This window comes from Quercus robur, chromosome 5 (assembly GCF_932294415.1).
Source record: "Quercus robur chromosome 5, dhQueRobu3.1, whole genome shotgun sequence".
NCBI classification, from domain to species: Eukaryota; Viridiplantae; Streptophyta; class Magnoliopsida; order Fagales; family Fagaceae; genus Quercus; species Quercus robur.
Window position 1 is genome coordinate 1066382 of NC_065538.1, and position 13041 is coordinate 1079422.

Consider the following 13041-nt stretch of genomic DNA (forward strand, 5'->3'; position numbering starts at 1 on the left):
GCGCCAACTGATGATTCCTTGATTATCAGTGGGTTGATAAGACTTGAACGTTGATCTTTGGGCTACCTCCTGTAATACGAAAGACACAGAATCAGAGGGGACCGGTGAGGACCGGCCAAAAATCCTCCGATGATCAAGTTAGTTACTTTGAACTCTCTGTAACGAAGAAGTATTCTCTTAAAAGTAAGAAAATGTCTGAATCCCCTTACCCTTCATCGAAGAAGCCTTATATAGTGTGTGTGTGGAACGGTTATCTGTTTGGTAACCGTTCCCAGTGTCGAGGAGTCCGAAGAATTGGGAGTAACTTCCATAACCGTTGTGGAAGTTACCTAGGTTGGACGGGCCGATGAACTCGTCCATCCATAGTAAGGATGGACGAGACCTTCATGAGGAGCTCGTCCACTTTTAGTCCATCCATAGTAAGGATGGACGAGACCTCCAGAATGATCTCGTCCACTTTTAGTGAAAGACGGACGAGATCATCTCGGAAGGCTTGTCGTTCATAAATGACGAGTAGATCTCACGAGGTATTAAGCTCGTCCATATACGGACGAGGTTCGCTGGTACGCTTGCAATTTTCTCTGCCTATTGTAGCTTCTGTCGTTGGACGAGACATGTGGACGAGTTATGGACTTGGGATTATTCGTGACACCATCAATTTCTAAGGTTGAATTTCATGTGGGTTTTATCTTGTGTTTGAGGTTTGAGGTTTGAGGTTGAATACTTATTATTTCTATGGTTGAATTCCATGCTCTCAATTCTGTTGCTTTGAGGTTTGATTTTCTTGTGTTTGTACATGAATTGGTCAATGAATTAGACCATAAGGGTGCTTGGATATGAATTAGACCATAAGAGTGCTTCATCTATGCTTGGTTGTGATTGCTTGGTTGTGGTTGAATTCCATGCTCTCAATGCCTTTTCTTTTTTGTTTTCAATTTTGTTGCTTATTAGTGCTGCTTTTGAATTACTTTGGTGTGTGTTAGGTGATGGACTCACAAAATCAAAATCCCTTCTTCCTTGACATTTTACAAGACAATGAACAAGGTTTTGAGTCTTTTGACAGTAGTAATTTGATGTCCAATCCGCATTCAAACATCAATGTCCATCAATCTCCACCCCAAGTTGAAATGGGACAATCTATACCCCCTATTGCAAAAAAATCAACTACTAAGAGAGGTCAACGGGGAATCAACTTCACCATAGATGAAGACATTAAGTTAGTGTCAGCGTGGCTCAATGTTAGCTTAGATGCCGTGACATCGACGGACCAAAAACACACAACATTTTGGGAGAGAATTTGGTCTACCTTCCACAATGACAAGAAATTTAACTGCACTAAGAATTCTTTAAATAGTCGGTGGTCAACAATTCGAAGGGAGACCAACAAGTTCTGTGGATGCTTGGCCCAAATTGAGAACCGAAATGAAAGCGATAAAACTGAGCATGACAAGGTATTTCAACTCAACATTTAATATGTATTGTACATCAAAGCACTTTTAGTTTTATGATTCTTATTATTTTCAATTTTTTACTTTTGTAGATTGAAGATGCAAAAACTATGTATCAAATTAATTGCAAAAATGCATTTCAATTGGAGCATTGTTGGAGAATTTTGAGGAATGAAGCTAAGTGGTTGATTCTAAGAGATAGTTTGAAGGCCCGCACAAGACAACCAGCCACACAACCAGCCACACAACCAACCATACAATCCTTTGCAAGCTCAATAAATGTAGATGAAGATAATGAAGAGATGAACTCCGGCGAAACCTTGGAGAGACCTATAGGCAAGAAGGCCGAAAAGGAGAAATTAAAGAAAAGAAAGAATTGTGATGACGTGATCCCAACACTTTCCTCCCAATTGGACGAAATCAAGGAAGAAAAGAGAAGAATGCATGAGGAGAAAAAGGAAAGTATGCACATTGCATTAGAAGAACGAAGAGAGGCAATGCGCATTGCATCCGAAGAACGAAGAGAGTTGATTCGTATCAAGGAAGAGAAGAATGAAGTAGAAAAGAGGAAAATGGAAGATGAACTTATGATGAAAGATACAAGAACTATGGATCCTGAGCAAAAAGAATACATTCGTCTACGTCGTTTGGAAATCTTGGAGAGGTTAAGGTCTAAATATGCATCATAATGGAATATTATTATTGACAATATCTAATCAAGTAATTTTTTGTATAGTGCAAAGATACTAGCACATGGTTGACATAGATGATTTGATGTTAGACATCTCTTTTGTAGTATTTACTTGTGCAAGGAACATAATTATTCAATCTCTAATCATGTTAGATATATTTTTGTAGTCTTTTCTTGTGCAAGGAAATAGATGCAATGTTGTAAATTTTGTATTGTGCATGAACAATAGCACTTGATTATTCAATTTAATTTGTGATTCTGTTCTTGTCATTCTATTTTGGGTGAAGCAATGTCTCTGTTGAAGGTGGTTGTACTTGCTGATTTTATTGGTTGTAAATGTTATTTGAATGTAAATATGCTATTTTATTGGTTGCTAATTTTATCAGTTGTATATGCTATTTTTCTGCACTTTCTCAACGGGTGGTTGTACTTGCATTGTGTCATTTTTCTACATAATGTTATTTTTCTGCATAATTATTTTTCTGCATAGTGTCATTTTTCTGCATAATGTTATTGTTCTGCATAGTGTTATTGTTCTGCAGTGTTATTTTTCTGCATACTGTTATTTTTCTGCATACTGTTATTGTTCTGCATAATGTTATTTTTCTGCAGTGTTATTTTTTTGCATACTGTTATTTTTCTGCATAGTGTCATTTTTCTGCATAATGTTATTTTTCTGCATAGTGTTATTGTTCTGCATAATGTTATTTTTCTGCAGTGTTATTTTTCTGCATAGTGTCATTTTTCTGCAGTGTCATTGTTCTGCATAGTGTTATTGTTCTGCAGTGTTATTTTTCTGCATACTGTTATTTTTCTGCATAGTATCATTTTTCTGCATAATGTTATTTTTCTGTATAATTATTTTTCTGCATAGTGTTATTTTTCTGCATAGTGTCATTTTTCTGCATAGTGTCATTTTTCTGCAGTGTTATTTTTCTGTATACTCTTATTTTTCTGCATACTGTCATTTTTCTGCATACTGTCATTTTTCTGCATACTGTCATTTTTCTGCATAGTGTTATTGTTCTGCAGTGTTATTTTTCTGCATAGTATCATTTTTCTGCATAGTGTTATTGTTCTGCATAATGTTATTGTTCTGCATAGTGTTATTTTTCTGCATAATGTTATTTTTCTGCATAATTATTTTTCTGCAGTGTTATTGTTCTGCAGTGTTATTTTTCTGCATACTGTTATTTTTCTGCATAGTATCTTGGGTTTAAAGTTAAAAAAAATATGATCTTTAGGTTTGAATTTACCATTGGGTTTAAAGTTAAAAAAAAAAAATGACCTTTAGGTTTGAATTTACCATTGGATTTAAAGTTAAAAAAATATGACATTTATGTTTGAATTTACCATTGGGTTTAAAGTTAGGTTTGAATTTACCGTTTGAATTTCAAAATTATGACCGATGGATATAACAATAAAAATTATGACCGTTGGGTCAAAAAAAAAATGACCGTTGATCGAAGACATCGATTCAACAGCATCAATTCGGTCACCTATTCTAGTAATACGGTGGTCGGAGACATCGATTTGGCGGCGGTCGTTGGAGACATCGATTCGGCGGCGGTGGTCGGAGACATCAATTCGGCGACGGTCGTCGGAGACATTGATTCGACGGCGGTCATCAGAGACACTATTACAACAATCGGCCCACCGGTGATGGCGGTACAATGGTCGGAGACACCAATCCGGTGGGCCATCGGACCTCCACCACAAGCGGCTCTATTGGCCGAGCCACCGATGTTGGTAGTTTACTTAAAATATAAGTTTAAATTAAAAAAGTATAACCATTAGGGAAAATAATAAAAAATTGATGAATAATGAATATTTTATTGAATAGTCTTGTAAAATAGATAAACTGATGTGGGTGTTTTGTAAAAGTAATGGTGTAAAATAGAAAAAGTAGGTTTTTTGTGTAAAATAGACGGAATCTTTTCCACGAGCTGATGTGGTTGCTCTTATTTTTCCAAATCTAGCCTTGTTTCAAGTATGCCAGAGCATCGAAGCAATTATACATATAATTTTAATATTAGTTTCCAGTGCGTAGTTGAGACTTGAGAGTCTTAGAAAGCCCTTTATTTATTTAAAGGGAATATTTGGATTTTACATCCCTAAAGTTTTAAAATTTGAATTTTACCCCCCTAAATTTTAAGGATGTTTGGATTTTATATCCTAATACTTCAGAATTTAGATTTTATCTCCTAAATTTTAGGGGTATTTGAATTTTACTCCCTAAAGTTTGGGAGTATTTGGATTTTCACCTTCTAAATTCTGAAACGTCAGGGTATAAAATCCAAACACTCCCAAATTTCAGGAAATAAATTCTAAATTCTGAAACTTTAGGATATAAAATTCAAACACTCCAAAACTTTATGGGTGTAATTTACAATTTACCCAAATTTAAAAGTTATGCACTATATAACATTGGCAAAGAGGAGAAACTCTGAAATGTGATCTGGCCTAACACATAAACACAAATGGAAGCTACTATAGGTGAACAAACAACAAAAACATGCTTTAAACATCTTTGATCTCAACAATATATATATATATATATATATATATTAAATTATTTTATTTTATTTTTTGAAGGAGGTGCTCAAATGAAGTTTGCCTAGTACAACGAGCTCCAACACATGAAAATATGAATGACATTGCTCGAAACATTTTTTTAGTTTGCCTTGTAGCTTCTTATTTTTAAGTTTTTCCTTAATTTATCCTGATTAGGAAACATATATTTTTTTTTACTAAACAATATTAGTTGCATGAAACAGTTAAAACATAAAAAGAAAAAAAAATTATTTTATAGAAAATGTTTATATATATGTTGTAAGTTTTTTTTTTTTTTTTTTTTGGGCCACATTAGACCATCCACCTTTAGAAAATGTTCTATGCATTGGACGCAATCCTCTCCTCCGACCATTTCTTTTGTTATGACAGAGGGTACAGCCCTCTTTGATCTTAGCTTAGGTCTGTCCATTCCCAAAAAAAAAAAAAAAAAAAAAAAAAAAAAAAAAAAAACAACAAACAAACAAACAAACGTACTAGTCCTATCTTTGAATTGGAAGACAATAGAAGTGTCCTAAACGAAAAAAATATAACATGTTTCAGTAATACCAATTTAGCATCTGTTTTGGTATTTCCTACCTAATAAATGAGTGATACTTGTTTCAAAAAATCACATCAGACTACTCTAATAAATGATTAATTTATCTTCCCGATAGTATAGAAGATTGTGATTAATTTATTAGAATAGTCTGATGTAATTTTTTGAAACAGATGTCACTTATTTATTAGATAGAAAATACCAAAATAGATATTAAATTTATATTATCAAAACATGGTTTACTTTCTCGTTCTAAATAGAAGATTAATGTGAAAGTTATGTTGTCATAATTTCTGCTTTTCACATATGAGAGAGTAAAAAAAGTGAAAAGTTTTTGTATATAGATAAAGGGTTGCGTTAATGGCGGTGCCCGTTAAACACACTTTTTCCTTATACAATTTTTATCATTTTTTTTTTTCTTCAGTTTATGTCATTTTTCAGTTGTAGGTACTATTTAAGATTTTTTTTTTTTACTTTTTTTGACAAATTTTTTTTGTCTTTTCTGCGCTAAACCAGCACCAAGCGGTGCTGGTTAACATTCTCCATAGATAAAAATTGAATTCTAAAAATAAATAAAAAATTACCAACAATGGAAAGCAATGAAATGGTGCTTGACTTTACCTATTGGTAAACTTGGAGAACCTGGAGGTATAGATAAAGGCCGAGGCGGAAGCTCAGGTGTAGGGACCGTATCGACCAAATTGTAAAACCTGTACAATTCGTACCTCACGTGACAACTAGGAAAAAGAACTCTTCCTCCTTGCTTTCCACCACAACATATAGGAAGACGGTTAATAGCGGCCTGAAGACAACTATTGCAATCGGTGTTGGACAGGTCCGGTGTGCACTGTACTAAGCTGTACAACGTTTGAAACTCCGAGATTTTCACTTGATTCACCCCAAACTTCTTAGCTCCCGCTGTAACGTTCGAGGCCCGACTTGCCAAGTCTGTCATCGTCATGTTCACTTGCCGATTGAATTGCTCTTGCTTGGTCATATTCTGCGTGTTCAGTAAGGCAACTCTAGGCCTTATGGTCGCGGTGGAGAAGAAAGACGCATTGGAGTAACGCATCATACACTCATCGTACCAAATTACAGCAACCAATTCGCTTGAGCACCTGTTGGCGAGGTCATTTGCGGCCTCCTCCACGCATTCTCTGCACACTTCGGCAGTGACATCACCACGGCAGATGTGGAGGCCATAGACAGGGTCCGAGATGTTGAGAGAGATTTGGATTTTGCTGATGGCGTTGGAGGAGAGGGATGACGTGAGGGAGCTGCTGCTGGGACTGTAGAATTCTACGTTGTGGTTGGCGTACAAGGAGAAGGAAGAGAATAGGGAGCTTAGACTGGCTTTGTAGGGGCTATTTTTGGGGATAGTGGTGTTTGCACAGAAGTGATAAAGGTAATTTGCGCCATATGAGGGAGAGGTCCGGCTGAGGATGCTTAGCATGGAAAGAAGCAGTATTGGAAGACTGAAGTAAGACATTTTTACGAGGCTTAGAAACGAGGAGCGGTGATGATGCAAACTTAATTAGGCAGCTTTAGAACAAGAGGTCTGCTTAACGCTCCGGACAACGAAAGCAATTCAGGAACTTGAATTTGCGTGTAGGGTACGTACTGCAACTTGAGGGTTCTATAATACAGTAATTATTAAATCTCGACAAGATATTAACCTGGTTTAAAAGTCAAGGTTATTGGGTCATTGGTTTAATTGGTGAGTCACTAGTTAAAGTCCATAGTTATATAAAAAACAATATTTTTAAAATTCTAAAGATAAGTTTAAGAAGTCATAAAATAATTTCTCCAAAAAAAAGGGTCAAAAAATAAATATAAAAATTGATAAATATAGGCAAGCCGTATAAGATTCTCAACAAATGAAAAAGAAATATAAAATTAAATGGTGTCATATTAATTGTAATTTGTCTTTGCTAAAAACATATAACATTATATATACTTAAATTAAGAGCCCTATTCATGAATTTGCTTATAAATATATTATTATATTTGAGTTTAGCTCGTTAATAGTCAAATTTAAAATTTGACTTGGGCTTGAACTTGACTCTTTTAATAGTTGAGTTTAAACTTGGACTTGGAGTACTTGAGCGTAGTTCATTTGCCAATAAAAAAAATATAATTTTTTGTTCTTGAATCAAGATCAAGCTATTTTTGTTCATAAACAACTCGGTTTATTAATCGCCATAGTTAAAGTTCAAATCAACCTCACTTCAAAATGCATAATTTTGAAAAAAAAAAATGTTGAAAGAAATGATATTTTGCTTCTTTTAATTAAAAAGAGAGAATTTTCATGTAATTATTAAGGTGGAAATTTTTCATTGCTTGTTTAATTGGTTGAGTTACACGATTGATTAGCCTTTGTTTGGTAAAATTAAAAGGAATCTATTTTGTATTTTTCTAGCCATGAAAATCCACTTCACACTTATTTTCATTGTTTGTTAACTAACTCTCCTTAGTAGTAAATTTTTTAATTTTTTAAAAGAATGTATTATGTCAAAACTTATTCATCAAAATTGAAAGTATATTCTTAGGACGTGAAATTAATTATCTTATATAGAAACCAACTTATATTAAGTTTGTGTGGTAAAGTTATCTTCTGCATTTGATTGATACACGAGATGATTATTGTTCATTTGGGACGCAATCTTGGGTACAAAGTAAAAGAAAGGGATGGAGGAAGGAGGATGGAAAAGAATATCCGATGGAGAGGAATTTTCCATTATTTGTTAGCTATGGAAAATGGGAGGAGACGAATAGTCTTTTACCAGAGACTCGTGTCTTTTTTGCTTTCCTTTTGTCCATTCTCTTTGCTTTAGTGTTGACTGACTTGCATTGCATTGCTAAGCAGAAAGGTCAAGATCATAGTTTGGGTTTTCTTTTGTTTGATAATACAAAAGAATTACATAATTTTTTAGAGTATTGAGATACTATGTTGTGATCAGAGTACAAAGGGTAATAACAACTCACAAAGTGAATTCATGTGAAAGTGATGTGCAACAATCACAACTTATCAATTTGTAAAAGACACTTATGGAGGTTTTTTGCATTTCTAGAATCTAGTTGCTGTATCAATTAAATTTAAATTCTTCTTTGATTAAATTACTAATTGATCAGTCTTTTAATTATAATGTAAAGTTCAATTTGGTCCCTCAAATATTCATTGAGTCAATTTAGTCTATCAATTTTTTAAAATGTAATAAATTAAACCTTTATCATATATTAAACCCCAAACTCAATATTTTTCCAATAGATTAAGATTTATTTTAATACTTGTGAAACTATAATGTTTAATTACTTAATTTTTATTATTTGAGATTTAATTTTTGAACGAAGTTTGGTAAGAAGCTTGGTTATAGCCAATAATATAGGAAGATGACACATATTCATGTCAAGTGCAACGCACATGACTTACTTAAAACAATTGTATCCAAACATTCAAGTGTGGTGTAATGCACATGACAGGTACACATGTTATATATCTTCCTATTATTGGTTGTAATCTAAGCCTACAACTAATTTTTTAGTCAAAATTTATTCTTAATTTGTTACTTTTGAAATTATAGAGTATAATTTGTTTCACCCATAAGCTATTGGATTTAAAGTGTAATTCTCTGAAATATTATTATAGAAAACGTTAAAAAAAAAAAAAAAGTTAATTTCCTTAAAATTTATGTATATCTAAGTATGAAATTGACTAAATTTTAATTTTTTTTATAGGAGACTAAATTTTAAAATTTGAGGAAGTACATTCACAAAATCAAATTATATGTTTCCTAATAATATTAGAAGACTAAAATAATATTTTTTGGAAAAAAAAAAAATTTCAAGTGTTTGGTTGCATTCCTAAAAATGCCCTGAAAAATATTTTCAAGTGTTGATTGCATTCTTAAAAATTTTATAGAAAAGAAATTTTCTACTACTTTCCCAAATATTTTCATCTCCGAAGCACATATATAATTTTTTTTTTTTAAAGAAAAATTTTAGATTAAAAAAAAATTCATGATCAGCAAACAAAAACCAGGGATGTTAGTGGGGGGATGTTTGGGTGGCTAATAGTGGAGTGTGGAGGTTTGGTTGATAAGTTTTTGGTGAGTTGGAAAATGAAAAGATCGCAAATAAAAGTGTAAAATATTATTTGCCTGTGGTGTCTTTTTTATACCAATAATTTCAGTCACTTGAAACACCCATTAATACAAAAAATATTTTCCAGAAATTAATATCCGTAGAAACAAACACAACCCTAGGTACAAGTAGTAGTGGTTGGTGATGGTGAAACTTAGGCGGTAGCAGGTAAACCAAGAAAGCCACGCAAGTTGAATTTGCGTTATTGGAATTGGACATGGGAAGAACTTTAAAAATTGTGGTTAAATGGATTACGTTTTCCCTATGAACAAAAATTTTCACAATTTTCCTTTTATATTTGTTTAGGTAATTTGTGTTTATTTATGCATTAAAAAAAATGATGTTCTGATCAAATTTGGGACGCAATCTTTGGCACAAAGTAAAAGAAAGCGATAGAGGAAGGAGAAAGGAAAAGAGTATTCGTTGGGGAGGAATTTTCCATTGTTTGCTAGGTATGGAAAATGGGAGGAGATGAAAAGTCTTTACCAGAAACTCGTGTCTCTTTGGCTTTCCTTTTTCCTATTCTCTCTCCTTTAGAGTTGACTGGCTGGCATCAACCTCAGATCACTTATGGTCTTATCCTAAACGCATTGCATTGCGTCTTCCTTTGCTTTGAACACCATGCCAACAACACAAACTTGATTGCATCAATGAGCAAACTAAAATCACCCTTCTCAGTAAAGCCTCTAGGCACAAATCCATCCATTTTATGAAAACATGGCACCGGTTTCTCCTAGTCTAATTTTTTCACTGTGTTTGATTTTCATTCTCATTCCTCAAGCCACTACTCAGCCAAGCTTCATATGTCTTAGGCCCTTCACAGACCCAGTTTTCTGCAGCAAGCTTTTTCTTCTCAATTGATCGGCTAGACTCCTCCTTCCTTCATGGGCTTTTGTCATCGGGCCCAAGGACCTTGTTTGTTGGCCCATAACGTTAAAAAATGGGCACCAACAAAGTGCACAATTAGATGCAAACCAAACTTCTCTAACTCTTGTTATAGGATATAATAGAAAATGATGATGCAGTTGTAGTTTCTTCACTAATTTCACAAAAGACACAGCAGGCATGTCTCTTTTGCAACTCAGTTTTAACAGATAAAACATTGTGAATTATTTTCCATAAGAAGATCAAACATTTAGTAGGGCGCTTCAATTTCCATAATCTAGTTCATAAAGATTTAGAGCTCACAAATGAACTAGATCTTAATTGATTATCAGACATCTATGACCGAAATAAATGTTACCCTTTCTAAACACTATGAAGTTCAGAAAATGAATGGAAACTAGTTTATCTTTTGGATTACCCTTTGACAAAGGTAATCTCAAGATTTCATTCAACTTTTCATACCTTTTTAATAATATGTTTCCCCACAGATAGCAAACGATAAGAAAGAGCAAGTGCAAGATTAATATTGAATCTGGATGGTTGTTCATGCATCAACCAGCGGTAGCACTAGAAATGTTTTTTTAGGGTAATCGTTAAGAAATTTAAATAATAAAGTGAGAGAGTTTAAAATGATGATAGAGCGGAAAAAATTGAGAAAGTGAAAGACAGAGAGCAATGGATAAATGATACTTGTTGCGACCATGAGCCAAACTGCCAAGCAAGGCAAAGCTGTTGTTACTACAGCATCATCTAGGAGAATTCACGGCCACAATATCTCTCATAGTACTATTTAAAAAAAAGAAATGAAATTATAGGTTATTTTTATACATGGAATGGATTGAATTAGTTATGAATTTGAATAATTAGAGGTTTTTATTTTTTTATTTTTGTTTTTGAATGGACTTTTTGCTAAATATTTTTTTAATTATTGTTGTTTGGCATAATCTTCTTGTTGTGAGCTTTTTTTGCTATTATTTGGACTAATTTTAATTGTTGTTATTTGGACTTCTATTTATTTATATTTTAAGAAGTTAAGGATTATGTTTGTGGGCCCAAGAAATGTTACCATCTACAATATTTCACAACAATTTTTGGTGGCAAATTGTTGTGAATGAATATAAAAGGGATGTCAATGGTGAAACTAGTTCAAAACCTATAATAGTTTACTACGTAGAATTTATTGTAAAAATATCATAGACGTAGCATTACTTTACTTTTATTGAATCCAAATTCTTGAGATTTTCAATTGTGTGTTCAATATTGTTTTTTAGGTGTACATGTGTTAGCTTAAAAATAATAACGTATATAAACTTTAATTTGCAGGTATAATTTTTTTTTTTTTTTTTTTTTTGGGGTGCAATGAACACCCTAAAATACATGTACATAGAGCTGCCAGTGGCATCAACTCTATAAAGGAATTGTCTAGATAAAATGAAAAACTATCATTCATAAATATATAAAAGGGAAATGCTAACGAGTGCCCTTAGGGTACTGATTAAGAATCCATTTTAGAAAAAATTTAACATTACTTTTATGGGAAATGAAAAAAGCTTTCAGGACATTAATTGCTTTTTTTTTATTTATCCATAAAAACTTTCCTTAACTGGATTATTAACCAGTGTCCTAAGGGTACTCGTTAGCATGACCCCATATACTTATGGATCAAAATAACTAAATTTGAAATTCTACAGATCAAACTAATAGCAAAAAAAAATTAATTTGGAATTGCCAAAATGTATTTTAACCAAGAATGTATATAACCAATTTGCTCATATATATCTTACTATTTTCTCATTCTATAGCATTATACTACATTTTCTTTCTTCCTTTTCTACATGGCAGACATTAGCCTAGAAAGAAAAGCATGACAGAGACAGCAATTGGAGCAACAATGTCGACTATCTTTACTGCTGGGATCTGGCTTGTACCTGCACAAACAACATATTGGCTTAGTGACATGCTTTATAGTCAATGATCCACGGTGAAAAGTGCTTTCTAGAAAATGATTCAGTGAATGTGTAGGACCTGTAGGTGTTTTTAGGTGAAAATGCCAGATAAATTATTTTAAACAGTATAGGAGATTATACAACAAGCACAACAAATGCACATCACAAGAGGTAAAAACCCTTTAGCTAAGAAAACGGAAACAAGAATGTCTATGAAAATTTTGTGATTTCAGGACAAGGGTGAATGCCTCATATTCAGATACTCTGTAGCAGAAGCAATTGCATCCTGAACGAGTCTATCTGGGCAAGGCCTAAGCTTTCCAAATCTTGCCTCGTTTCAAGTATGCTAGAGCATCCAAGCAATTATACAGATAATTTTAATATCAGTTTCCAGTACGTAGTTGAGACTTGAGAGTCTTAGAAAGTCGATTATTTATTTAAAGGGTAAATTACAAATTACATTTCTAAAGTTTGGAATGTTTGGAATTTACAATTCTGAAATTTTAAAATTTAGATTTTACCCCCTAAATTTTAAAGGTGTTTGGATTTTATATTCTAATACTTCAGAATTTGGATTTTATCTCCTAAATTTTAGAGGTATTTCAATTTTACTCTCTAAAGTTTTGAAATATTTGGATTTTACATCCAATTTGGGGGTGTAAAATCCAAATATTCCCAAACTTTAGGGGATAAAATCTAAATTCTAAAACGTCAGAATATAAAATCTAAACACTCTCAAATTTTAAGTGGTAAATTCCAAATTCTGAAACTTCAGGATATAAAATCTAAACACCCCTAAACTTTATGAGTGTAATTTACAAT

The 13041-nt window shown here is 33.0% G+C and overlaps 2 protein-coding genes across 2 annotated transcripts; one reads left to right on the forward strand and one right to left on the reverse strand.

Moving 5' to 3' along the window:
• Nucleotides 1–986: 986 nt before the first annotated feature.
• Nucleotides 987–2137, forward strand: LOC126725136 (glutathione S-transferase T3-like). The gene is made up of 2 exons (XM_050429669.1): nt 987–1451; nt 1541–2137. The coding sequence occupies exons 1-2, from the start codon at nt 987–989 to the stop codon at nt 2135–2137; spliced, it is 1062 nt and encodes a 353-aa protein (XP_050285626.1).
• A 3691-nt stretch (nt 2138–5828) lies between these two features.
• On the reverse strand, nt 5829–6737 carry LOC126725142 (cysteine-rich receptor-like protein kinase 25). Its single transcript, XM_050429678.1, has one exon. The coding sequence runs from the start codon at nt 6735–6737 to the stop codon at nt 5829–5831; it is 909 nt and encodes a 302-aa protein (XP_050285635.1).
• Between the last annotated feature and the right edge of the window lie 6304 nt (nt 6738–13041).